This window comes from Cannabis sativa, chromosome 2 (genome assembly GCF_029168945.1).
Source record: "Cannabis sativa cultivar Pink pepper isolate KNU-18-1 chromosome 2, ASM2916894v1, whole genome shotgun sequence".
Lineage (NCBI taxonomy): Eukaryota > Viridiplantae > Streptophyta > Magnoliopsida > Rosales > Cannabaceae > Cannabis > Cannabis sativa.
The window spans coordinates 83,227,204-83,254,365 of record NC_083602.1 but is presented as its reverse complement, the minus strand read 5'-3'; the positions used below and the strand labels follow the sequence as shown (position 1 = coordinate 83,254,365).

Sequence of the window (27,162 nt, the reverse complement as noted above, 5' to 3'; positions counted from 1 at the left end):
GTAACTAAACTTAAGTCATCAAAAGATTCAACCACATATTTTATAAATCTATGGCATCTGTATCTTATTCATAGTGGTTTTGACAAGATCATTCTCTGCAAAGAGTTAATATACCTATATCCACTGAAAGTACTTTCATCTCATTCGCAGATGGATGTACATTCAGGGGTGGATATGAGTTATCGTTGTATTCTTAAAACGATCACTCTAGATTTTACCTTATGCAAAAGAAATTTGAAATGTTTGAAAAATTTCATGAATTTCTAGCAATGGTGAAGGTAAGTGGTTAAAGATCTTGCGAACTGATAGGGGTGGAGAAAACGTTAGTTGATATGCAGTTCAAAGATCACTAATTTGATTCTGAATTATATCCAAACTTACCTCCCCAGAAATTCGAGTTACATATTGATGATTAGTTACTAGTCGTTGCCTAATTCCTTCTATGGTAATATAATTTCAGATTGATGCAATGGTTGTATACTTAATGTAAATCATTACTAGATTCATGGATGACCTAATCGAAATCTTAAGAAAAGCTAGAACTGCTAACCCTGGTTTGCATGTTTGTTAGCTATTCTAAGTGATTAGGGGTGGAGCATCCCATAGTCATTAGATAAGAAAGTGTTTGTTTAAACAAATACTACTTTTCTAAGAAAATGACTAAGTCTGAAAATAAAGTAGCAAATAAAGGAGATAATTTTTCTTTATTCCATAAGTGTTCTATCGTCTTATTCGTTACAAGATGATCCCACTGCCTCTGTTGTCTTAACACAACTGAAGAGGTCAATACCATTTAGTTTTCTTAGACATAATTCACGGTACCTTGTCGTAGTGGGAGAGTTACAAGGAACTTTACCTTCTCATGACTTGGAAGATACTAGTGATTAAAATCCATTGAGAGTTTAAACAAGTAATGGATTGTCAAGATAAGAAACTAAGAAGAAAGCCAAGAGAACTATGGTTTGATCCATTCACATGGAGTAACTTAAAGTTTTCTATAACAAGGACATGAAAGGAAATTTTCGTTAATAAGTCTATTCAATGGACTCAACAAAACTTCCTGTTCCTAGTATTATAGGTTTGAGTTTATCTAAACCTATGGCTTGTGGTATACCTGGTAATTACTTACTCTAATGCAAGCATGAGATGCTGAAGCATTTTCTTTCCAATGGAAATCTTTAAAAGCTTCACAACTTCTTAGACATAGATTTTATTTATCTAAGGAAAAGTCTCAACTATTCCAAAGGAGATAAAGCCATGAAAGAATTTCTTAAGTCAACAGTGAGAGGTCTCAGATATGCTTTAGTATGCCTTAGACCAGACACCTGTTGTTGAGTGGGAGCAATGAGTAAGTATTAGATTAATCCAGGAGAAGAACATTGGAAGACAATCAAGTAAATCTTAAGATTAAGAAGAGGAACTATATGTTAGTCGATAAGGGTGTGTTTAAAACTCTTAGACTACACCACATCAGATTTCAAGACTTGCCTGTGTGCTAGAAAGTCAATTGATGAGATGGTGATTACTTTGGGGGTGGAGTAGTGATTTTGGAGAAGTGTAAAAACCTATCTGAAATCTCTTAGTCTACCAGAGAGAGACTGAATGTTAAAAGTTGCAGGAAAGATACTTATTCAGTCTAAGGAAAGTTCTATACATTTGTGGCACTGTTCCAACTTGCCTTAACTACTAGGGTTACTTCCTGAATAACCAAGAAGTAGTTGCCCAAAAGTATAGAATCCAGTATCCCAAGAGAGTAGACATATAGAGAGGAATTTCACAATATCAAGGATTTTGTGATTAAGGGAAAGTAATAGTGGAGAAAAGGTTGTGTTTAATTCATGTCAGATCCTATTACGAGGAGTTTACTACTATTACACTTGATTTGTATATCAAGGTGTTAATGATTATTTGAAATGCACTTTTTGTTTTATATTAGTGCAAGTGGGAGTTTGTTGGCTTTTATGCCCTAAATAAAACTCATTTCATATAATCATATTTACTTATTAATAAAGATCAGAAATAACATTTTATGTTGCATGGTTCACATGATTTATTTCATGATTATATGTATATAATGTATGAATTCTTTTTTAAGTCCAGAACATATGAGTTTGTTAAAGATTATAGTGTTGTCAGCACAGTGGAATATAATCTTAATTGTATGTTCAAAAGTTTATTCCCTGATTTGTCAGAACACTCGATTTAGACTGACATGCTATAATCAGCGATAGGTTTTCTTACACCTTGGAAAAGTGTTATGTCCTTTCCAGGACATTGGCAAAGTTTACCAGTATCGGATGTATGGAGTATACATTGGAAGGGACCGATATTGAACTTTGATTAGATATATTAAAATTTACCGTAATATCTATTCAATTCAATATCACCTGTTGATCCTAGATCAAATGATCTTAATCCTGATATGGTTAGGTTCAATCTCAAGAGTGTTACTCGTGTTCTTTGATTTGTTAGTTAAGCCTACTTTTGGGTTAGGGTGATACGTACATTTTGGGAACACGGTAATGCAATTGAGTGGGAGCGTTAACATAAATATGGAATCTATAGCTTCTATTTGGCAAATAGAAAGTAAAGGATGATTTCCTTCGAGCTTAACCAAACGAAGATAAATGGTGGAAATCTCATTTCACTTAGCTGAAATATCATTTATACAAGGTTAAGTGTTTTAAGGATAAAATACATTGAAGGTGTAGCGGTAACAGTAGTGCCTTTTCAATGTAGATCATCTATATAGAGGATCATTGATCACATTAGGGTTATAACAATGGATAACTAATGACGTGTCTATATCATGGAACATATAGAGCGTTCTATATGACTGAGAGTGCAATTCCAAGTTCTAAGTGTGGATTCAATGAGGAATTAATAAGTTAGGAAATTCACTTGGTAAATTCGGTTCGACTTATTGGAAGCTCGGTTATATAGACCCATGGTCCCCATACTAGTTGAGACCATACTGCTTGTAAGAATCAGTTAATTGATTTTATTTAATCAATTAAAATTCTAAAAGTTAGACTATGTCTACTTTATGAATTTTCACTAAGCAATGGCGAAATTGTAAAGAAAAGAGATTTTAGGTTTATTTATTGATTTAGAGACTTTATATGTCTAAATTAATAAATATATTAAATGGTAATATTATTTAATAATTATTTCCAAGTTATTAATAATATTATTGGAAAATTGACATTTTTGAGAAAATGGGAATGGAAAATAACAAAATGGGAAAGTTGCAAAGTGAGGCCCAATCCCTTTGTATGGCCGGCCCTATGCATAGGAAATTCCATTTGTAGTTTCCATTATTTTAATGCCATACAATTCTAACCTAAACCTAGAGGGTTTTCTATAAATAGAAAGTGTTGGCTTGAGGAAACACACACAATTTTGATCATTTAGTTTTCCTCAGAAAATGCCTCACACGCCTCTCTCTCTTTTCTTCTCTCTAATTTTCGAAACCTTTGAGTGAATGAGTAGTGCCCACACACATCAAGTGGTACATCAATCATAGTATGTAAGACTATGGAAATTCTGCATCAAAGAAGGTGAAAAGAAGATCCAGGTTCAGATCTTGGTGATGCTCTGCTACAGAAAAGAATCAAGGGCTAGAGATCTGAACGGAAGGAGTCATATTATTCCGCTGCACCCACTATAAGGTTTTCTAACTTTATATGTGTTTATTTTCATTGTTTTAGAATTCATATTAGGTTGTTAATCCAACATACATGATAGTAAATAGATCCTGGTAAAATAAATTCTAACATATAGAGATTATGATCCACCCCTAAAGGTTATAAAGATCTTGATTCTCTAAGTGTGATAGAGACTATGTGGAGTTGAATACAATCCAGTGTTCATTAGATATAAAAGATCGTTGAACTGCATAGTTTTATTAAACAAATTCTCAATAATTGTATTAGAATTAACAATTATTTACAAACATAGAAATAATTTCTAGTGTTTATATATAATATAACTCTATGAAGAGTTGTAAATATTATAGTATTTGTATCAATAATAAAAATACTTACACATACAAACATATAAATATAATGTGGTAATTGTAGTTTAAGATAAATTAAATGAAGCTCAATCTCATAAATTGCAATTTATTTGTAATAGAAAATAAGATATTATTAATAATAAAAAAAATGTATTGCAACATTATGAGAAAAACAGGGACAAAAATCCCAAACTAAAAATTCGAAGTTGTCGAGTTAACTTGCTTTTTCCCAATTGAAGTTGTTTAGCTATGATCACCACGAGGTCTGAATCGTCAAGTTGGCTCTTCTCTCCAACATTATCACCAGCGGCTTTGTCCTGAGGGTCGTCTTCAAGCAAATCTAGTGGTGTGTCCTGAGTGTTACCTTCAGCGTCATCAGAACTACTTTCTCTAGATTTTGCATCTTCAATTATGGAATCGTCTCGATTCTGATCTTCATCCTGGTGACCTTTTTGTGGACCAGTTGCCTCATGTGGATCATTGGAGGCTATTGCTTTGGTGCCACGACTAGTAAAATGAAGACCTGACTTTTGTTCGGGTGAGGACCATTATTACTTGGACGTAATCTATAAATGGTCTCACTGCTTCCTTTAGCTCTCAATGAAAGCACCAAAATATTTATCGAGATTTTTGAAAACTTGTTATAAATGATAAGAACTGAAGAAACAAAAAGAGAAAAAATAAAAAGTGACAAACAGTTGTTTACGTGGTTGGGGTGTTAATTAACCTTAGTCCATGAGTCAGTATTATTCAGTAGTTCTTTAGCTTGAAAAGCCTTTAGGAATACAATGAATATATGTTCTCAAGTTTACTTGAGCAAGTTTTGCAAGAGAATTCAACCCTTAATACATAGGATTCGATAGTTATTTTTAGTAGTTTAAGAATTACATTTAGTTTCCCTTTCCATCTATTGGGGAGCTTACAGTGAATAACATACTTGGGCTACTTCGTTAAGTCTAGCCCACGAAGGAGAGGATTTGCTGACTAGGCAGATCATATTTGGTTGGATTTGGTCAACACCGTGTACTTTAAATGTGGGAAATTAACTGTGAGTTAATTTCTTAATGTCTGTTTTAGGAAGTTTACCCATTTAGCACGATATGTTCTTCTGTCGAGATCTTATAGCTATTGTTTCCTTATTTGTGCGCAGGAATAAAATGGAAAACCTAATCAATCTTTTAGGAACACGTTGTTTCACCCTTTCGACCTCACGGTAGCGGACTTGCTTCCGAGAATGAGTTATTAATGGCGGGAGGCTCTATGTGTTGGAAATTATTTTACCAGGATCTTAGATTTACTCACAAGTATGTTTATTAACACCGTAAATATGAACTTTCTAAAACGATGAAATAAACACATATAAAGTTTAAGAAACCTTACATTGGGTGCAGCGGAATTAAATGACTCCTTCCGTTCAGATATCTAGCCCTTGATTCCTTTCTGTAGCAGAGCATTATCAATATCTGAACCTGGATCTCTTTCTCTGAATCTTTGATGCTGAAACTCCTTCTTGCTGAAAGTCTTTCTTCACGATCTTCCTCACTATGATTGAGGTATCACTTGCTCTGTGTGGGCACTACTCATACACTAAGGATTTCGAAATTCAAGAGGAAGAGAGAGAGAGTGGGTTCGGCCAAAGATAGGGAGAGAGAAGGCTCAGGTTTTTCTGATTCAGAAAGTGTCAGAAAAAAGTGTGTAATTTTCCTGAAGCCTTCACTATCTATTTATAGCATTCCACTAGGGTTAGGTTTGAATTATTTGGCATTAAAATAATGAAAATATCAGAGGGAAAACCCTACAAAAGTGGTCGGCCCTATACATGTGGATTTGGGCCTTTATTTTTGCAATTTTGCAGTTTTACCTTTTCTGCATCTGATTTTCTCAAAAACGTCGATTTTCTAATTCAACCATTTAAATGCCAATTCTAACTATTTAATAACTATAAATAATTATTAAATAATATTGTCATTTATCATATTTATTAATTGAACCATACAAAGTATCATAATTAACAAATATGCCCCTATTAACTCTTTCTTTACAATTTCGCCCTTACTTAGTGAAAAATTCACAAATAGACATAGTCTAATTTGAGAATTATAATTGATTAATCAAAACCAATTATATGAGTCTTACAAGCAATATTATCTCAACTAGTGCGGGGACCATGGGTCTATATAACCAAGCTTCGAATAAGTAGATCAAGAATTTAGCACTAAAATTCACTAACTTATTAATTCTTCGTTGAATCCACGCATAGAACTTAGAATTGCACTCTCAGTATATAGAATGCTCTGTATGTTCCACCATATAGACACATCATTAGTTATCCATTGTTATAATCCTAATGTGATCAATGATCCTCAATATGAATGATCTACACTGTAAAGGGATTAGATTACCGTAACACCCTACTATGTATTTTATCCTTAAAACACTTGACCCCGTATAAATGATATTTCAGCTTATGTGAAATGAGTACTCCACCATTTATGTTCGTTTGGTCAAGCTCGAAGGAGATCATCCTTTGCTTACTATTCGCCAGATATAAGCTATAGATTCCATGTTTATGATAGCGCTCCCACTCAATTGCACTACCGTGTTCCCAAAATGTACGTATCACCCTGACCTAAAAGTAGGCTTAACTAACAAATCAAAGAACACGAATAGCCTTTCAAGATTGAGCCTAATCATAACAGGATTAAGAACATTTGATCTAGGATCAACTAGGCGATATTGACTTGAATAGATATTATGGTAAGTTTAATAAATCTAAGTTAAAGTTGAATATCGGTCCCTTCCGATGCATACTCCATGTATCCAACCTGAGCTTTACTTTAACCAATGCTCTGGAAAGAACATAGCACTTCTCCAAATGCAAGTAAACTCTGTTGTAGATTATCATATCAGTAAAACTCTATGTCTGATAAATCTAGGAAACTTTATTCACATAGTCATGTTTACTTTCCAATGTGTTGACGGCACAATAAACAGGATCAAGTATGTGAAAAGGGTTTCAGATGAATTTATACATTATGTACATATAATCATGAAATAAATCATGTGAACCATGCAACATTAAATGTTATTTCTGATCTATATTAATAAGCAAATCTGATTATATTGAAATGAGTTTTATTTAGGGCATAAAACCCAACACTATGGTCGTGAACCTGGGATACGTTCTTGAAAGGATTTGTCTAAATGGGCTTGGCCCACTTTATCTTCATTGATGGGCCTACTAATGGGCATTTGATGTCAACCCGAATTTCACGTGTCTATTGCCAGAATCACAAATAACAACATATTTAGGATGTAACATAATGTTATAATCAACATACTTGATTAGTAAATAAGATTTTGGTAAAATAAATTCCAACAAGTGTCACTTTAAACCACCACTGTGGCCAGCAGATCTAGGTGGAGCCCCATGGGCCACAACGGCTTACGGTGAGCTAGGCCTCAAGAAACTCATACGGGTCAAAGACCCTAAACCCTATTGGGTCCATTATCTATCGCACTACATATACACAAGTTACGGTAGCACAAAAAAGGGACGAATGTCCCCGAAAAAGTACTTTGAGGTGGTGCAAGGCATCAGATGGTTGTTACAGTTTCTAACCGAGCCCCTTCAACTGCAGAATATCCATGGCCTTTGATGTCGAGGCTTCTTGCATGGACTGGGTCAGGCAAACTCTTCAGGTTCACTGCGTAGTATTCACGCAAAAGAGCCAATGATGCTGGGTCCAACGAAGAGGAGGACCGGATGGGCAGGACCGAAGGTTCAGGTCTTTCATACGTCAAACACAGGGGATGGGCATGATACTCGAAGGCCAATAAAGTGGTTTGCGCGGTTGAGTCCAGCAAGGTTCACGATATGGATTCAATGTCGAATTCGAGCTCTGTGTTCGTAAGCATTACAATGTAATATATATTTTACTATATTTCCAAAAAAATAAGTTAGATAAAAAAATACTTATGCGCCAATAATGGCTTATAAAATTTCTAAGAATATTAAAAATGATTCTCACACCAAATTATCACCATATAAATAATGATCATCATTTAACCATCCATTCACATATCATATATAATACAAGAAAACTCACACAATATTTAACATATATATATAGTGTGGAATTAGCTCTTGATACTAATTGTTAATTTTGTAGTACTGAAAAAAAATATATTAAATTAATACTAATTGTTAATTTTGTAGTAATGAAAAAATATATTAAATTAAAACTCTGTAATAAATGATATATGTGATAATTTTCATATATCTTGCTAATTTGTTGTTGTATGGTCTCAATGCCGACTATCGGATGAGCCTGACAAATCCATCTCCACTCATACCTTGATACTTTCATCTCCATACATCATGAACACAAAAATTTAAGTGGCACTGACAATATTTTTATTGGATAATAATAAATTGTCTCACTGTTTTCAGAAGAAAAGTATTATTACTAAATTCAGACTTAGGAGGTGATTAATTTTATTAATGTTGTATAATATTTTTTTTTTCATTTTATTTTAATATTTTATCAAATAATAAAAATGTTAAACAAAAGTAAAAACCAAGAACCTTGAACATCCCAAATTCGTATTCCTAAAGCACATTATGGTTGCTACTACTATTAGCCTTGTTGCTTTTTCTTTTTATTATGTCTAGCCAATTTATAAGGAACTACGAACAAAACTAAAAAAACAAAGGGATCCTTCCTTCAAAAAAAAAAAAAAAAGAAAAACAAAAGGATCCGCGAGAATTGCTCCAAGACCAATAAAAATTTTACTATACAATATAAATAGACTCGTAGTAGCAGTACATTTTTAAGCACAATTTTCTATTAAATTCAATTAGTCTACCCACATTGCTTTCCCCATCAGACGATGCGGAGAAAATCTTCTAGTGTTTTACTTTTTTTTCAGAATTACCCTTTCAAGCTGCTTCATTGCCTCTAGAGTGCAATTTTTCCTATGGATTTTTCCTCATTTGTTTGATTGAAATACTTAAATAATTTTATTATTATGTAATTAAAAATACTGCATTTTGTATCCCACCAATAATATTCACCTAAAGTCCTCACAGGTAGTGGCTAAAGTAAATGCCCTACCCCAGAAAATTCTATCAATGAAACTATGAAAGATTACATTACCCTTCACCTTGTCATAGACAAAGATCTAGCCTAGTGTAACAGTAACATGCAGAGGACAATGATTCACAGAATCAAAGAAAATTCATGCATCGATACAATAAAAGGCAACACAAATAACAAGAAATGAAATTTAGCCAAAATTATTGCAAAATTGGTAATGTACACTTTCCGTTAGGATACACAGGTTCTCTTCAATGTATGTTGCATGCATCAGATGAGTAACGAGTAATCCTTTCCTTAACTTTCACTATACAAGTAAACATATTAAAACTGAACTCATCTTCAGAAAAAAAGAAAAAAAATAATAGAAGGGGGAAAAATGGAAGCAAGACTCCTCGAGTGTTGCTTGTGGCAACTGGCAAGGACTTTGGCTCTTTTATTTCAGCCACTTGGTCTCCGATGGTTGTGTTATAAAAGAATGCACATCCTTGTCTGGACAATGTTCGGTCACAAAATACCGTACGTATCTGCAAAATTTTATTCCCATGGTTGAAAAAATCTCCCGAGAATATGTCAATCACTTAGGCGGTTGATGCAACTAGGTAAGCGCTTTTGTCAAACTACTTTACTCTCATGCCTACTGAACACCTGATGAGAAACCTTGTTTTGGGGCTATTCCAGTTTGACGCATCCTATAGGGCCTGTCATTACCGCTACGTCTATTTTCAAATGGCGCTGCCCCAAGAATCCCCAATGAGCTGGGGTCTGATATTCGGGTCCCATTACTCAAAGATCTTTGAGGTGGGGCCTGAACTTGGATATGACTCTCGGTTTCTGCTCTTCTCCTTCGTTTCCATGCTTCAAATTTGGCTGTGTCTATACCTTTCAGAAAGGGCTCTGACCCTGGGAAGTTTTCCATACTTCTGTAACCTCTTTGCCTGAAAGGATTTGAATCCCCATTGGCATTAGCATGGGAAGGACCTGCCTCCTCACCACGCTCTAATTTTAGTTTAGAATAAATTTGATGCAGTCTCTCCCCAGACAAATTTGAAAAGGTAGACACATAGTTCCACAATCGCATTGTCATCCCTACACATAACCCAATTACAAAATGAAACTTAACAACAAATTTGCTTTTATGCAAGATCAACAAGACAAAGCATGAGAGAAAACATACTGTCTTGTCTGTATGGCTCCTCCTCATGCTCAATAACAATTTGATCTATCTTCCGTCCAAGAAGTTGTAAATAATTTCTAATTTTTGAAAGCACCTGACAAAAACAAAAAAAAAACGAAGAAACATTCTATTAGTTGCAGTATCCAGCGGGGGTAAGAAAACAAGAAATGCAGAAGTAATACGTACCTTATCCTTTGGAAGATTAGCACTGGTAGTTTGCAATCGCTGAAGACGCCCCAAAGTTTTCATTTGATCAACCATTACATCTTCACACCATTCCATCCATTTTTCTTCCTTAAACTTCTCATATACCTCTTCATTATCTGACATTTCACCCTCCTCTTTCACTAGTGGTTCAACTTTTTGGGATCTTGCAGATCGGTCCTTGTTCATTTTACCAGCAATCAGAACAGACCCCGCTTTTCCTTTCTTGGCTCGGCTTTGAGATATAGGTACATTAAGAATATTTCCTCTATCTTTCTTAGAACCTTTCCGACCTATTTTAGCACTGGAATTTTTCCCTCCAAAAGCTGCGAGTTCCTGATCCACATGCACCCAAAATGAGTTCACGCAATCCAAAGACCAAACCAACTAATATGTAACCAATAAAGAAAAGCCTAGTCAACAAATACTAGCAATATAAAAGCAAAAGAAAAGAGTCATAACAGCATGAAGGACTTCAACTTAAACATAGCAGCTAGAACCAGTAATAAAATCATCCATAAAGAACATAGCACATGATGGTGCTGGTTCTAGAGAAAACCCATTCATGACACAGACAAGTTAGTGCAAAAATTTCAGACCATATCTAATGCAGTCAGCATTGATGAAGGCCAAATTAGAAAATCATAAGTGCAAGTTCACACATACATAGATTCCAAAAACACAACTTTGATAGACTTTAAACTTTATCAATACTGGACTAAAATAATAATTGCTTTGAGTGCCCCACTCCAATCGATTACTAGCTTAAACGAGAAGACATTATGATGGTAAGGGAAACATTACCATTTCAAGTAGAGCATTAGCACGGTCTCTTAAATTAGGAGCACGAGGTAGAAAAGTTTCGTGATGTTGAAGTTCCACTGGAGCAATCTTCTTCATAAGGCCAAGCCTTTCGTCTAATCTTATCTTTTCCCAATTGCCAAATCCATGGTAATGGATTCCCAAAAGTAATCTTGCATCATCAACTATAATAAACATAGTAAAACACCTCTTTTATCAAATAAAATAAATGAATTTCAAGAAAATAATCAACACATACTTTGATTCCAACCGCATCCTTTTGACCAGTTTGAAGGTTTCAGGTAAGTCAAGGCACGGAATTGTGCAATTGGGTCTTCATAACGACTGATGCGCTTAGCTAAAAGTTGAAGTTCTTGAACACGTGAGAATACATCATTAGCCTTCACAGGAACTCCAAAAAAGTCCAACAAGGGGCCCTAGAGATAGATGAATTCCACATAAACTTTTTACATAATGAAAGCTATATAATGCTCAAGAACATACAAAATCCGATAGTTGAAGTCAATAGATATCATTAAGTGAAAAAAGAAAACAAAAAATCAAACAAACCTTTGGGTCCAAACTTCCTACTTCTACAGCCTCTTTACTGCCGTCTATCAATATATTGAAAAGCTCAATTTGTGCAGCAGTTTGAGCTGCTGCAACTGCACCTCCAACCTCCTCTGCTATCAAGCTGATTTGGCTCTCATTTCCGAATTTCAGGACCTAAATTCCAATCAAGGTAGTATGAACTGACTTATAACGCAAGAAATCTAGGACAAACATAAATTCCAATTGACAAAGTATGAACCATTGATTTACCGGCTCCATTGGTTTAATCCATAGAATCAAAAACTTAAAGTTATGTCAAGTTTTCAATGATCGAAGAATATGAAGGGTAACCCCTTAGAAACCTTTTCTTGTAAATCAGCTTTTAACATGATAGTGGGAGAAGTATATTAGGGAAGACTTCCCTTGGGTAAACATCTTGAAAAGTCCTATGCCTCCTAAGTTGAAGGTATTTATTCTAAATGTTCATGGCTAGCAAGAAAAAAAACTACTGTGTGCTTATCCCCACGGTGGCGTGTTATGTGGAATAAGAGCAGGGAAGACAACAATCACCTATTTCTACAATGTCCCTTTTCTCTCAGACTATGGTTTAGACGTCTAAAGAAACTCAAAATTATGTAGTGCAATACCAACGAATAGAATAGACCTCCTTAATTACCATTGAATTGGAAACCAAGCTAAAAAGTTGTTTTAAGTTCCCTTTCTCTGATCTAAGCAAAGATTGGCATAATTCTTCGCAATTTTGTTCTATTTTTTTTTTAAGTAAGATCTTCTACAACTTTTTTTTTTGGAATATAGTTCTTCTACATTAATATAAGCCTGAGGTTTGCTTCAAATGAAGAGAGAGAGAGAGAGAGAGAGAGAGAGAGAGAGAGAGAGAACCAAATGGCACTAACGGACAACATTTTGTTTATGAGAAAAAATTCCAGGACAAGTCATCACAATTAGCAGATTCAGAAAAGCCATCATTCTTATCGAAGTTTGAAAATGACAATACTACAAAATTCAACAGAGCATTACCGCACGTGAAAAACGTAATGCATCCCTCTTCGACAGATTCCCACAGGACCATCTTTTTGATTGAGCAGATGCTCCCTCAATCATAGGCGCTGCAGGAGCTGAATAGTCTGCTTTGCGCCGTTTCTGGGATCTCTCCAGTGGCTCGGATTCTTTCTTCTTTCGTTTACTACTTCGCTCAGGTTGAGGAGCTTCTGCATAACTCTTAGTGTTTCTTGCAGCACGTGGAACAATAGCTTCCTAAATTTTGATAATTGATTAATTAGTAAAATCATTCACAACAAAACAACTTCATAAGAAATAAAAATAAACAAACAAATAAAATCTAAAAGTAAGCAACTTAAACCTCCAAACAAACTACAATGATTAAACAATATAAGAAAGCAAAGAGATTCATACTTCTGCTTGGGCTACAGCATCAGGCTTTATCCACCGACTCCAGAAACTTCCATCATCTTCAGTGGTGCCAAAATTGGCAACCTGAAAAATTATATAATCAAGAAATGAAAAACTTCCATATGGAACACAAAAATCTGTAAGTCGGTGCAAAATATAAGCAGAAGCAACTACGTGAAAGTATTAGATCATCAACTACGTAACCAAGAAAAAGAACACATGGAAAATAACAATGAGGAAGTTAGGAGAAAAATGATGACGAATTAGCATAGAATCATCTTGCCTTAAAAGCACTCAATAATTCATTGCCCTGTTCTCCTTCAGCTTCCTTCTCTTCCACCTTCTCTGCTCTTTCAAGAATCTCATCAATATCCATACTCAAGAGCCTTTTCTTACTTTCTTCTTCATTCTTCTCTTCTTTAAAAAGTTCCTCTGCCCCAAATCTCAAAATAGCTGAAAGCTCATTCTACAATGGTTATAGAAAATGAAATTTTCAGAAGACATGGAGAGAAGAATAGTATAGAGACTCTACATTACATTTTTTGTAAAACTATCTTCCCTGCCTAACCCAACAATAGCTGGGGACCAGAAAACTATAGCAATTGTGGTACCCAAGAGAGACGCAAACTCTGGCAGCAAACCCCATGCTCCATTTGAGCTACCCCCAATCAATTTAGGAAAATAAACAGCAATTTACACACTCCCACAGGACCCATACCTTGTCAAAATAACTCCCCTTCTTTGCTTCTTTCTTTTCCAATCTGCCTTCTGCATTTAATTTCTGGATCACCAGGTGGTCAAGAACCTAATAATACATGCAGAGATGTAAGTGAAACTTTTGAGAGAAAACAAAATCCCTTAGACTCTATATGGCCTCAAACAAATGCAAATACATATAAAGCACATGATTTGTCATGATTTTGAAGAGAATGCCATCAACCATTTTTTTCTTAGCTCGTTCCAAGATATCTTCCTCAACACTTTTGCTTGTGACAAATCTGTAGATGTTCACAACTTCTTGTTGGCCGATTCTATGAGCTCTACTCATTGCCTGAAAATGAGCAAAATAATTAAGTAAAACCATTTTCTCTGATTTTATTCTGCAATGAAAAACACCATAACAAAGAACATAAAATAGCAAAGAAATTAAAAATTTAGATGGAGATTTCATTTCAAGCAAAACCTGTAGGTCATTTTGAGGATTCCAGTCCGAATCAAATATGATAACCGTATCTGCTGTTGCAAGGTTGATACCTAGGCCACCTGCCCGGGTTGAAAGTAGAAAGCAGAAATCATCACTACCAGGTGCATTAAAATGATCCATCGCTTGCTGACGCAGTTCAGCCTTAGTGCTTCCATCTAGCCTTTGAAATTGAAACCCTCTATGTGACATATATTCAGCCAGTATATCCAACATTCTTACCATCTGCAATAAATAAGTATTATTAATTTAATCATCAGACATCAGTAAATACTTTTATCAGTACAATATACTGCAAGCACATAGTCACAGTCTAGTAAAGATACAGCAACACAGAACATCGACAACATGCCTTTTAAATATCTGGGCTGATATTGGCGTTATATTTCTCTTTCTAAGAAGAAAGTAAATAAACAAGTCTCGCCTGTTTTAAATAAATAAATCAGAACTCTCACAGAATAGCCTCAGAAACCAAAAAATCATTTTTTCATGCTCAATTTTACTTATCAACAAAAGTTGTAGCATCAAGAAACATAACATCTAAGTGTTGCTAATTTTGACAACTGAACATAGAACGAAAGAAAATAAATCTTATACTGCTTTGATGTCTACCAAAAAAAAAAAAAGCAGTTTGGATTCTTCTATTGAATGTCGAACGGAAAAAGTGAAATCAGTGTGCTTAGATACCAACAAAAAACAATGTACTTTAGGATTCTTCTACTAAATGTCAAATGAAGAAATGAAACAAGTCCTTAAATGCCTACAAAAAAAAAAAAAAAAGCCATGTACTTGAAACACAACTACCTGATGGTTCAAGAAGAGAACATAAAGTGAGGAACAAGAATACTAGGAACACATAAATCATATTGGTCTAACATGCCAATTGAAAAGCATTTTGATTTATGTTAGTAATATTATTACAAAATAACAGAAAACAATGTTGCTAATACTTGGAACTATGGTACATCAAAAAAAGTATGGCTTTTTTGAAATATAAAATAAAATAAAAAAATAAAAAATTATGGCTTTGGGATTGATTTCACAAACACTTTTTGACATGCTTAGACAGTGTCCTACTTTACAGTAAGTTATGACTATGAGACACTAGACTTCCTAGAATATAGTAGGAGACATGGTAACATTGCATAGCCAATTATATGCAAGGGGAAAACAAAGCGGGAGTTTAAGTATATAACAAGTGTTGCACTTTACGCTCCATGGCTTTAAGCAATCTGTCAAAAAACATATCAATCAAAATAGCATCTTAACAAACCTGAGAAAAAATTAAAACACGATGCCTTGTCTCATGCAACCTAACAAGCAGCTTATCAAGTATAACCAACTTCCCACTGCTCAAGATTATCCTCTCAAGTTTACTGCTCTCATTGGTTCCTGAGTCGCCACCATAACCATGGTCTGCACTTTCGAACAGGAAGGGATGATTGCAGCACTTCTTCAACTCAACCACAATATTTAAAAGTGAAACCTGAAAATAATTGTTATGCAGAAATGCTTCAGAAATCGCTTCATACAAAAGCTAGAACCACACTATGATGTTGACAGGGAGTGATGAAATTTTACTTAAGGTAAACGTTTCCACTAGACACCAACACAGCATGGACACAAGAATCACAATAATGGTGTTCCTAAACGACATTAATTTATGAAATCAGGAACTCTAGAAACAAAACTACTGATCTAAATCATTGGGCATTATATTATATTTAATAAGTTACAAAGACACCCATAAAATATATACATTAAATTCCCAGTCAAAGCAAATTCAATAATAAAACCCAAAATCATTTGAAAACAAACAGGTTAGAATGGATCAAGAAGAATAATTTAAGAAGTAAAGAAGGGCAAATGATAGACCCAGTATATTAATAGAATATAGATAGTAGAGGGGTATGTGGGTAATTATTGTATTGATGGATAATGGATGACCTGAAAAAGGATAATAGAATATAGATAGTAGAGGGGTATGTGGGTAATTATTGTATTGATGGATAATGGATGACCTCAAAAAGGATAGTATAAGTAGAAAAATAAAGGAAGCATGATAATTGTGTAATGAATTAAGCAGTAGATCTTGCGAAATAAAAATGATCAAATTAACAGGAGCATGTAGGAATTCAAGCTAGTTACTAGTCTTAGTTTCAGTCATCTTCCAAACTGTATTTATATTTTTGATGAAATCTCTGTTTTCTAGAATTTTCTAGGGTTTAATTTGTATATTTTTACCCTTGTTCTCCTACTGAAATAATAAGAATAAATTCATTCTCAATTTCTTCATGGTATCAAAGCAATAATAGAAGCTCAAAATTCAATATTTTTTCTTCTCTTTTTCCTCAGCCTTTTTTTCAAATTAGGGTTTGGTACTTTTGGGTTTAAATCCTAAAAAACCATTTTAGAGTGGTTTTCTATTCTCACCTCTGGCCCAGGGACCTTTCTCCAATCGGTAAACCCCAAGCTCCGGTGCCCAGTAAAGTCGCACGTGCCGCCACCATCACCCGCTGCCAGCTCTGCCACACACCAGCGCATGTAGGCATGTGACAATGTCCAACGCCCTCCGTAATATTAGAGGCAGTGGGGATAGAGAGAACGAAGAGCGATTAAGGCAACAATTTGTAAGGTTAATCCGGATTTGATTATTTTATAAGAAATAAAAAGAGAATTGGTGGACAAAAGCTTTATTGGGAGTGTTTGGCAGTCCCGTTTCAAAGCTTGGATTCTTATCCAGCAATAGGGAGATCGGGAGATACTTTGATGGCTAGGTAGGGACACTAGAAGTATCAGGATGGTGGGTGATTTTTCATTTTCATCTTTGATTCAAGCTGAAGGTTAAGACCCTTGATGGTTTTTCAGGGGTTTAGGCCTTGTTCTTATAAACTTAAAAATGATTTTTGGGACGAACAGCAGGATTGAGTTCAATTTGTGGTGAATCATGGTGTTTGTGTGTGTGTTTGTGTGTGTGTGTGGGGGGGGTGGGGGGGGAGACCTAAATGTGGTAAGAAGAGTTGAAGAAAAATTAAATGGTAATTCTTGTACTAAAAGTATGAAAATGTTTGATGATTTAGTTCGGGAGTTGAGGCTAATGGATCCAAAACTCAACAACAGAAGGTTCACTTGGTCGAATTAAAGATCGGTACCCATCTGTAGCATACTGGATCAGTTCTTAATCAGTAATAAATGGAATATCATATTCTCTCATACAAAAAATGTTGGTGAGACTAGTCTCTAATCACAACCCAATAGTCCTTAATTCCTAACCCCCTAAATGGGCCCTGCTCTGTTCCGGTTTCGTAACCAATGGTTGGATCACAACTCTTTCCCCAATTTTTTTGAGGTATGGTGGAAAGATGCAGTGGATTCAGGATGGTCGGGGACCAAGTTTATGAGTAAATTTAAGATGGTAAAAGAAAATATTAAGTTGTGGAGTAAGTCGATTTTCAGTAACAATCAAATGGAAAAGGATGAGGACTGATACTTCTAGTGTCCCTACCTAGAAGTATCAGTCCTCATCCTTTTCCATTTATTACTTGGCAATAAATGAGATTGCACACGTGGCTCCTTCAAATCTCTCCACAATCATTCACTCAATCCTCATCCTTTTCCATTTATTACTTTTCCATGTTCAAAGCTCCAAAGGTAGTCACCAATGCTATGGAGAAATTGATGAGAGATTTTTCTGGGAGGGTGCGGATTTTGCGGGTGGAGATCACTTGGTGGCTTGGGAGGAGGTCCGTAGACCTCGGGATGAGAGTGGCTTGGGCATTGGGAGGTTGGAAATGAGAAACAAAAGTATGCTAATGAAATGATTGTGGATATTTCCTCTAGAACCAAATTCGCTGTGGCATAAAAGGATGTCGATTGTCTCTTAAAGGTCCATGGAGGGATATTTCATATATGTATGATGAATATCTTGGACTGGTACACATCAAAATTGAAAGAGGAGACAGGTTTCAATTTTGGGAAGATGTATGGCTTGGAGATTCTTCTCTGATAAAGGCTTTCCTTGACTTAGCAATAAATCTACAGGTAGGAATGCGTCTATAAAGAAACTGTCTATAAAGAAACTGATTATTGATGAAGGGTTGCCAGGTGGCTGGGTAGAGAGCTGGGACGTCAAGTTCAGAAGGAATCTACTGGAGCGTAAGGGTCCAAGTCTTATTTTGTTATTGCAAAAGGTGAAACATGTTAGAGTGGTAAATATTTCGTATGATAGTCGTATTTGGAAGCCAGATCTTTCAGGGGTTTTCTCTTGAAAATCAGCCTTTAACTAGTTTACTTCAAATTTGGGTCAGCTGGTTTGTGCTAGACGAGAATCTTATGGACAAGTTGTGCACTTTCAAAAGTTAAAATGTTATGCTGGCTTGTGTCTTTAGACAAAGTGAACGTCTATGATAAGATGCAAAAGAGAAAGCCTTACCTATGTATGTACCCTGGATGGTGCGTCTGTTGTAAAGCCCTACCTGTGTATGTCCCCCGAATGGTGCATCTGTTCTTGGAATGTAATTTTGTTAGACGATTATGGACCAAGTTGACAAAGGAATTTGAGTTGAAGTGGGTTATGCCAAGCTCGGTACCACAAATGCCAATTGGCAAATTAATTAGCAGTAAACGTAGAACAAAGTTATGGAGAACGAAGATCTTATCAATAATTTGGGTTGTGTGGTTAGAAAGAAACGCTAGAATTTTTGAAGGTAATACAAGTTCAGAAGCGGATGTGTGGGAGAAAGTCAAGTTCTGGGCAGCTACCTGGGTATTTAAGACCAGATTTTTTGAGGTCTTGTCATTTTTAGATTTATGTAGAGAATGAAAATCATTGATGTATTAGCAGTAGTTTTGTTGTTTTTGGCCTAATTTGTTTTTGGGCAATTTTGTAATCAAGGTATTCCTATGCAACAAGTGAGGATTTTCAATAGATAACGGGGAGGGTCCTGTCTAAGACAAGAGGTCCCTTTCTCTTTTTCAAAAAAAAAAATGGCGTGGCCGAACGCAAAAATTGTCATCTTCTTGAGATAGCTCGCTCCTTACTCTTTTCATCTCATGTTTCAAAAAGATTCTAGGGTGAAGTAGTCCTCATTGCCACATATCTCATAATCAGAATGTGGTCACAGGTCTTAAAATTCAAAACACCGCTGCAAGTCCTCCTTAAATCATACCCTCACTCACATCTTGTATCTTAAATTCCCCTTCACGTCTTTGGTTGTGTTGCTTTTGTTCATGTCCATTCCTCACATCGAAGAAAACTTGATGCACGCACCACCAAATGTATTTTACTTGGCTACTAATCCGATAAAAAAGGCTACAAATGCTACTGCCTTCTTTCCAAAAAGTTGTTCCACTCCATGGATGTCACTTTCTTTGAAGAACAATCTTATTACACCAATTATGTAATTCAGGGGGAGAGCCATAATCATGAACTACAAAATTGGGACTTTCTTTCTCTCATTGACTATACTTCTAATTATCCTTTAACTACTCGCAGCACCATTTTTCAAGAAACGTCACCAACTCCTGTTTCTGATGCTCCAAACTATCAGTTGACTAACATGAGCCAAGAACTCCTCATCCAATCTCTCCAAATCCTATCCATATTCCAAGCAAAGAGGTCCAACCTCACCATTCAATTGAGTCAAATGAGCCAAGAAGAAAAAAATCCCTTCAAGCCCTTTCCATATCCCAAGCAAAAAAGTCCATGTTTACACAAGAAAAAAAAAGCAACCAGCAAGCATTGAACAAGCCACTATGCGACTCAACAAGGTCAATAATCTAATTTAATCTGATTCATCCTTGAACAAACACGAGAAGATGTTAGACCTGAGCCTATTATAGAAGAAAATGTGCCAGACAATCTTAGCATTTCCATTACTCATAGAAAAGGGGTCTGTTCTTGCACTCAATGCCCCATTCGCAACCATCTGAGTTACTCAAGCTTATCTCCTACATATAGAGCTTTTATCACCTCCTTGGACCAAGTTCAAATTCCCAGTTCGTTCTAAGAAGTCATTCAGATTCCTTAATGGAAGGCTACCTCAATGGAAGAGCTTAGAGCACTTGAAAAGAATGAAACATGGATCATTACAGATCTTCCTCTTGGCAAATGCACAATTGGGTGCAAATGGATCTTCTCAATCAAACATGAGGATGACGGAACAATTGAAAGATTCAAGACCCGCTTAGTTGCCAAAGGATTTACCCAATCCTATGGTATTGATTATCAAGAGAGATTTTCTCCAGTTTCTAAGTTAAATACTATCTGGGTTCTCTTGTCTACTGTTGTAAACAAAGAATGGCCTTTGTTCCAGCATGATATAAAGAACCCATTTCTTAACGGCGACCTTGTGGAAGAAGTTTACATAGACATTCCTCCAGGATTTGAGGATAGATTCACAAAAGGAAGGTGTGCACACTAAAGAAATCTCTCTACGGCCTCAAGCAATTCCCTCGAGCCTGATTTGAGAGGTTTACTAAGGTTCTCAAGGTTGATGGCTACACTTAATGCCAGTCTGATCACACTTTGTTTCTAAAGCACTCGACAAGTGAAAGGATAATAGTTTTAATAGTTTATGTCAATGATATTGTGGTTACAAGAAATTTGATGGAGGAAATTACTCATCTCAAGCAACTCCTTTCCAGTGAATTTAAGATTAAGGATCTAGGGAAATTAAGAAACTTCTTAGGGATGGAAGGAGCAAGATCCAGCCAAGGAATCTTAGTCAATCAAAGAAAGTATGCCCTTCACCTCTTACAGGAAATAGGGATGATTGGATGCAAACATGTTGACACACCTATGGACCTCAATACCAAACGTGGAGCACAGACAAATGGAATAAAAGTTGATACAGAAAGGTACCAATGCCTTGTGAGAAAACTAATTCAGTGCTTTGTGTTGTTAGCCAATTCCTCAATAACCCCTTAAGAGGAACATATGGATGTTGTCTACCGAATTCCTAAGTACCTCAAGGGAACACCAGGAAAAGAGTAATGGGTTGGATTATAAAAAATTTAAAATGTGAATGGGTTAAAAATCTCTAGGCCGATGTCATTGGGTTGGGTCATTAAAATACCCTCAACCCGGCCAACCCAACCCATGCTCAGCCCTAGTAATGAAATGGAATGGAAAGGAGCCGACTTTCATTTCTTTCTTTAGTTTGGTTGCATTTTAAGGTATTGAAATCCATTTCAATGGAATGGCTTTACCACCATGGTGGAATGACTAATTCCATTAAAAAAAAAATGAGGAAAGACCATTCTAATGCAAGATGAAAAAAAATTATAACTTTATTATTTATAATATATTTTATTCTATTCCTATTCCTATTCTCTTTCTTATTTCTGAGTTTTCATTCCTCCCAACCAAACATACCCAAAGAGTAGACATATAATACCACTAAATTTTTCTAAGAATATTTGTAACACACATACCTGATTCCCACGAACTCCTTTGTTCAAATCATGGAAGTTGCGTTCCAATATCCACTTATAGTACCTAAATGAAATAGATTGGCATTAGACATGCAGAGAGAGTAAATTGACTGGTATTAATCAAAGAGACTCCTGATTAAAAAGCGACGGTATGACTTACTGTTTCTGAAGTGGTGACATCTCAACCCTAAGAATTCGCTCAATTTTTGGAGGCAAAGATTTCTCTACATCCTTAATAACTCTTCGGAGAATATGAGGTCTTAATTCCGTGTGAAGATTAGCAAGCTATACATATTCAAATGCAAATATTGATTTCAGGGTATAGACAATTAGCTAAAAGAAATCAGTATTAACTACCTAAGCAAAATGATTCTATGATGACTAGGCAAGATAAGTTGTATACCTCATTCTCATTAAAAGAGCTAAGATTCTTATAATTCTGAACAAAATCATCCTTACTCGTGAACTTATCTGGATCAAGGAAATGAAGCAGGGCCCTATAAGAACAAAAGGTGAATACAAAAAACCAATAAGCAAAAGTACAAAGGCAAATCATATGACAAACTAAGCAAAGTTTCCCTCATCCACATAAAAATAAATTCGGCTTTCCAATATAATTTTCAGTCTCAAGATCTACTTCTCAAGCTGTTTCTTTGGAACCAAAGAAACCCGAATAAGGTTAATGAAATGCTGGTCTAAAAATTGCAGAAGTATAAAACAGGCAAGTGAAATACCTGACATAATAATACATAAGAAAAATCTCATTTTCCATATATATAATATATCTATATCTATATATAAGCACACACACAGTTTATTTTATTTCTGGAAATCAAATAATCAATAAAGTAAGGGCTTTCGGGACTTTATCCCCCTCCCTTTTTCTTTATTTCCATCGTCTCCTTTCTATATTATTTTCAGTTACAATATAAGCTGCAATTCTGCAATTATGTTATGCCCATTATAATATATAATAAAAAAAATATAATGAATAATTCATAGAAGAACAGCATCTGGGAATTGAAGCTAGTTCAAACACAAACATTATGATAACTAAAAATCTAATAAAGGTCAAGAGAATAGAAGACTTAGCGATATTGTAAGAAAGAGGGAAAAAAAATATATTTTTAATACAATATTCAGACACCAGATGACGTTTCCACTATGTCAGCTAACAAAAACAGTTGCCAACCATCAAAATTTTAGCATATCTAGAAACTGTAGTAGCTGCTTCATACTATCCAAATAAAGAAAGATGCCAAATATTTTCAGAGTGAGATAAGAAATTCAAATTTAATAATTCAAAGGTTCTGCAAATTTAAAAGATAAAAGGAATTCTGTGTATAAATTAAATAAATAAACTAAGCAAAGAGAGTTTAAACTCGTCAAACAGCTTGATTTGGTCTATGTGCTCATCAAAATCACAATCAGTGCCGGGAAATTATTCCCATACAACACCAAAGAAGCTGGATTATTTTGCTAAATGAGTAAATTACATGCATGTACAAAAAATTAACAACAATTGGGAACACACGCAAAAGCTTATATTTCTGTCAGTGGAAAAGAGAAACTATTTACCACAACTCTTCCACACTGTTCTGTAATGGAGTACCAGTTATCAACAATTTGTTCTTGGTGCTAAATTCCTGTCAATTACAGCACTAAATAATGTTAAACAAACTAAATTTGAAAAGGAAAATAAAATGGGTAGTTGTAAATTCGATTGCCAAGATTAGCCTACCGAAAGGGTTGTATACAGCTGTGCTTCACTATTTTTTAACCTGTGCGCTTCATCAACCATCAGATAGCACCACTTGATCTTTGAAAGGACTGCTTTATCTTTCAGAACTACTTCATATGTAGTCAATAATGCATTAAACTTTATTGGCCTCCCAACATTTTTGTTGTTGTAGAATTCATACTGCTGACAAACCTGCATCCAACAGAAAACTATTAAGCCAATTTTACTAGAAATATTTTTTCTCGGAAACATAATGGGGACGATATTAGAATATTTACATTATATGTCTGTGTGACATACATGCAATGGAAAAGCATGACTCACCTCTCGACTTGCACGAGTACCAACATATACAATAATATTCATCTCAGGAAGCCACTTCCTAAATTCCTTTGCCCAGTTTGACAATGTGGATAATGGTACAACAACAAGAAATGGCCCATGGATTTGTTGAGCATTCTGTAAAGAGAACAAGCAAAACCTTGACCTCAGTTCCAACTCTAAAGAAAAAACTCATGACCTCCAATTTCAAATTTAAAATAAACACATTTACACCTGTAAAAACCCAAGCATGGATACTGACTGAACAGTTTTACCAAGACCCATCTCATCAGCTAAAATTACATTTGTATCATTTCGCCAACTGCAGAAAGAAATAGATTTTAAACAGATAACTGCCAAACGATAATCCTTTTACAGTAACACTTAATCTTCAAAAAAACAGTTCTGAGTAAAAAGGCATACCTATTGACAAGAAAATTTAAACCCTCAAGCTGATAATCACGTAGCTTTCCTCCCCTCAACCATTCAGGCTGTTCATCAAGCTTCCGTAAACTTGCTAAAGATAAAAAATGCTCAAAGGTTAAGTATTATGTTTGTTGCTTGCAAATGACAAACCAACTTCTGGACATATATACAATTCTTAAAAGCATAGTTGAAAGATAATTAAAGTAGAAATAAGCTGAGTTTAGCAAACCAATGTATGGAAATAAGTGCACAGTTAGCAAACCAACGTATGGAATAAGTGCACACTTAGCATGTACTACCACATTTAAATAAAGTTAGTATTTACATTACCCAAAAAATTTGCCTATCTTTCCTTGTACAGTACTAACATGTCCTTTATATTTCATATTTCTATATTAATAAAACTTTGGTTCATTTGAAAAATAAATAAGTATTGTCATTAAACAAGAAATGGCATGATCACAAAGTGATGTACGAGCATCAAAATGAATGTATTTTACCTACTTTTGTACATCTTTATTAGAAAAGAATGCCAATGGAACTTTTATAGGCCATTCCAATTTGATCACACCATCATTCAAGTTTTTAAACTCCAAAGAAATACTAACCTTTGCTCTTTCTGCGCTGGGGATCTACCAATTTTCCCTGTACAGCAATTTCAGCCTCACGTGCCTGCTCATAGATGACACTACAAGCATTAGTAACATATAGAAACACTTCCTACTTGGGTGAGAATTTGTTTTTGTGTGTAGACTAGAATCAGAACCCAACCAGTGAAGTAAACTACGAAAAGAGCTCTAAAAACACTTGACATGCGTAGTCACAAATAAGAGGAGCATACATGATAAACATTCACATTTTCTATCCCATTGGTTGGGTCAAGGAAAAGATTCATATTCAAGGCTCCTCTTCTTGCTATGGTTCTAGTAAGAGGTATTGGAGTTATAGGACAGGACATCAAGTAAAACTACATCTATCTTAGTAAAAAGAGTGTTAGATGCATGTGATTCAAGTTACTGCTAAATAAAAAAAGATTTTGGTTATAGTTTTCCCACCGATGCTTGATCCGGTCATGTAGAACTAGAAACAACCGGACATGCGAGTGATGGATTAAACGAATTTCTTTATCTCTCTGTGAATCATATGTTTTCATCAAGGACATATTTTTTGTTGTTTAAATTGACAACTTTGGCAGTGGTTTTGTTGGAATCTCCAAGCAAACCAAGCTTATTTTGGGCTTAAGAGATGATGCATGAGTTGATTGAGGTAAGGGAGATGAAAATTTTCATGAGCTTATTTGTGTAAGCATTTCAAAACAACATATGAGAAGTATCATTGCTCCAATTGAGATAGAGCATCAATTTTAATAATTCCTGGTCACGCAAAGAAACAAAATGAATAAAAAATTTGGGCTGGCGTATAGCAAAACATTTATGAGATAAGGGGAGAAATAACTAATCAAAGAAGATTTTTCTAGTGACGAGGAGATTCTTTTCAAATAAAAAAAGAAAAATGAAAAAGATATGAGAAAGTTGACAGAAGTTTTCTATTCAGATTGGATAGACAAATTCCATGCCAGACTAAATGGAAGAAGAAATAGAAAATTGAGACCTCTCAATTTATTGGTTATAGCTAGGATAAAAATGGTGCCTCTCAAAAACCTGAGAAAGCTTTTTCCTTATCCTTTCGTTGTTTGCCTCCAATATTCTTCCCAAGCAAAACGACATATCCTTTCATCCCTAGTGTGATCTTTCTCCTAGAACAATAATGTTCGAAACTATGCCTCCTTGAATTTTAAGCAATCACCAAAGCAATCCTCTAGGATTCTTTAGACAATCAACCAGAAGCACATACAAAGTTCCTCTTGGAACCTTCAACTACCTTTAGCTCCATTTCTTCTGCAATTGATTTTCTAACAAACACCTCCTATTAGCGAAGATCAGCGATGGATTCTCGAAAATCCAAGTTCCTTTGGGCAAAGGAAGATTGATGCAAATACTAAATGGCTTCATTATTTAATGAGCCCAAGGAAATCTAAAAACTTTATTTTGAAAATTGAGAGGAAGGATCGGTCTATCTTGGCCAGAGAAGAAGATATCAAAGCATATCTTAGTTTCTATAACAAACTTTTTAAGTAGAGGAGATTTGTTTTGTAGGTGGTAGATGGGTGAAGTAGAGACGTATTTCCCAAATTATGGTGGATTGGATAGAGAGATGTGTAAAGAACAAGAAATAAGAATATCGATTTTGCATGATGCAAATAAGTTTCTTGGCCTTTGGCCTTACCACAGTTGTCTTGCTACCATGTTTTCTAAGATCATTAGGATGTAATTAGAGAAGGTTTGGTGTGTATTCTTAACAAATTTGGTGCCCACGATTTTGTTCATGGAGTGGCTAAGAAGATTTACATTCTAAAAGCTTTGGAAGAGGAGTTGCTTGCACTTTAGGAGGGGATCAAGGTGTTCGATAGGCTGCGGTTGGAGACTATAGTGTTTTGTTTTCTGATTGCCTTTTGTTGGTGCAGGCCATGTGGAAAAAAGCCTCCTAGATGGTCTTTGGCTTGTGCTTTTCAATTTGTTGTTGTTTGGTTTTCTGTTAAAAACTGTTTGTTTAGGAGGGTTCCTATAGAATCTAATGTTGTTGCTCACACTGTAGGCATCAAAGACTATTAAATTGATTGATCTTATAACAAGTCTTTGTAAAATAATCTCAAATGCAATTTCCTCAAGATTGAAAAAAGTGGTTGAGAACACATTT

General features: G+C 35.2%; 1 protein-coding gene across 4 annotated transcripts in view; it reads right to left on the bottom strand.

The window, feature by feature from the left end:
* Window positions 1–9,291: 9,291 nt before the first annotated feature.
* LOC115718995 (protein CHROMATIN REMODELING 5) overlaps window positions 9,292–27,162 on the bottom strand; it is a 32,812-nt gene continuing 14,941 nt past the window's right edge. For all 4 annotated transcript variants that reach the window (XM_030647829.2, XM_030647831.2, XM_030647833.2 and 1 more), the window contains 22 exons: window positions 25,014–25,077; window positions 24,403–24,496; window positions 24,214–24,301; window positions 23,983–24,117; window positions 23,659–23,850; window positions 23,496–23,563; window positions 22,321–22,414; window positions 22,078–22,202; window positions 21,918–21,981; window positions 15,757–15,969; window positions 14,466–14,708; window positions 14,223–14,333; window positions 14,001–14,087; window positions 13,566–13,748; window positions 13,286–13,366; window positions 12,890–13,126; window positions 11,870–12,025; window positions 11,559–11,736; window positions 11,303–11,484; window positions 10,481–10,834; window positions 10,295–10,388; window positions 9,292–10,206 (listed from right to left, as the gene is read on the bottom strand). In XM_030647829.2, the coding sequence (XP_030503689.2) occupies window positions 9,755–10,206; window positions 10,295–10,388; window positions 10,481–10,834; window positions 11,303–11,484; window positions 11,559–11,736; window positions 11,870–12,025; window positions 12,890–13,126; window positions 13,286–13,366; window positions 13,566–13,748; window positions 14,001–14,087; window positions 14,223–14,333; window positions 14,466–14,708; window positions 15,757–15,969; window positions 21,918–21,981; window positions 22,078–22,202; window positions 22,321–22,414; window positions 23,496–23,563; window positions 23,659–23,850; window positions 23,983–24,117; window positions 24,214–24,301; window positions 24,403–24,496; window positions 25,014–25,077 (3,495 nt within the window). In that variant the 3' untranslated portion in view covers window positions 9,292–9,754. The remainder of the gene's footprint in view (window positions 10,207–10,294; window positions 10,389–10,480; window positions 10,835–11,302; window positions 11,485–11,558; window positions 11,737–11,869; window positions 12,026–12,889; window positions 13,127–13,285; window positions 13,367–13,565; window positions 13,749–14,000; window positions 14,088–14,222; window positions 14,334–14,465; window positions 14,709–15,756; window positions 15,970–21,917; window positions 21,982–22,077; window positions 22,203–22,320; window positions 22,415–23,495; window positions 23,564–23,658; window positions 23,851–23,982; window positions 24,118–24,213; window positions 24,302–24,402; window positions 24,497–25,013; window positions 25,078–27,162) is intronic.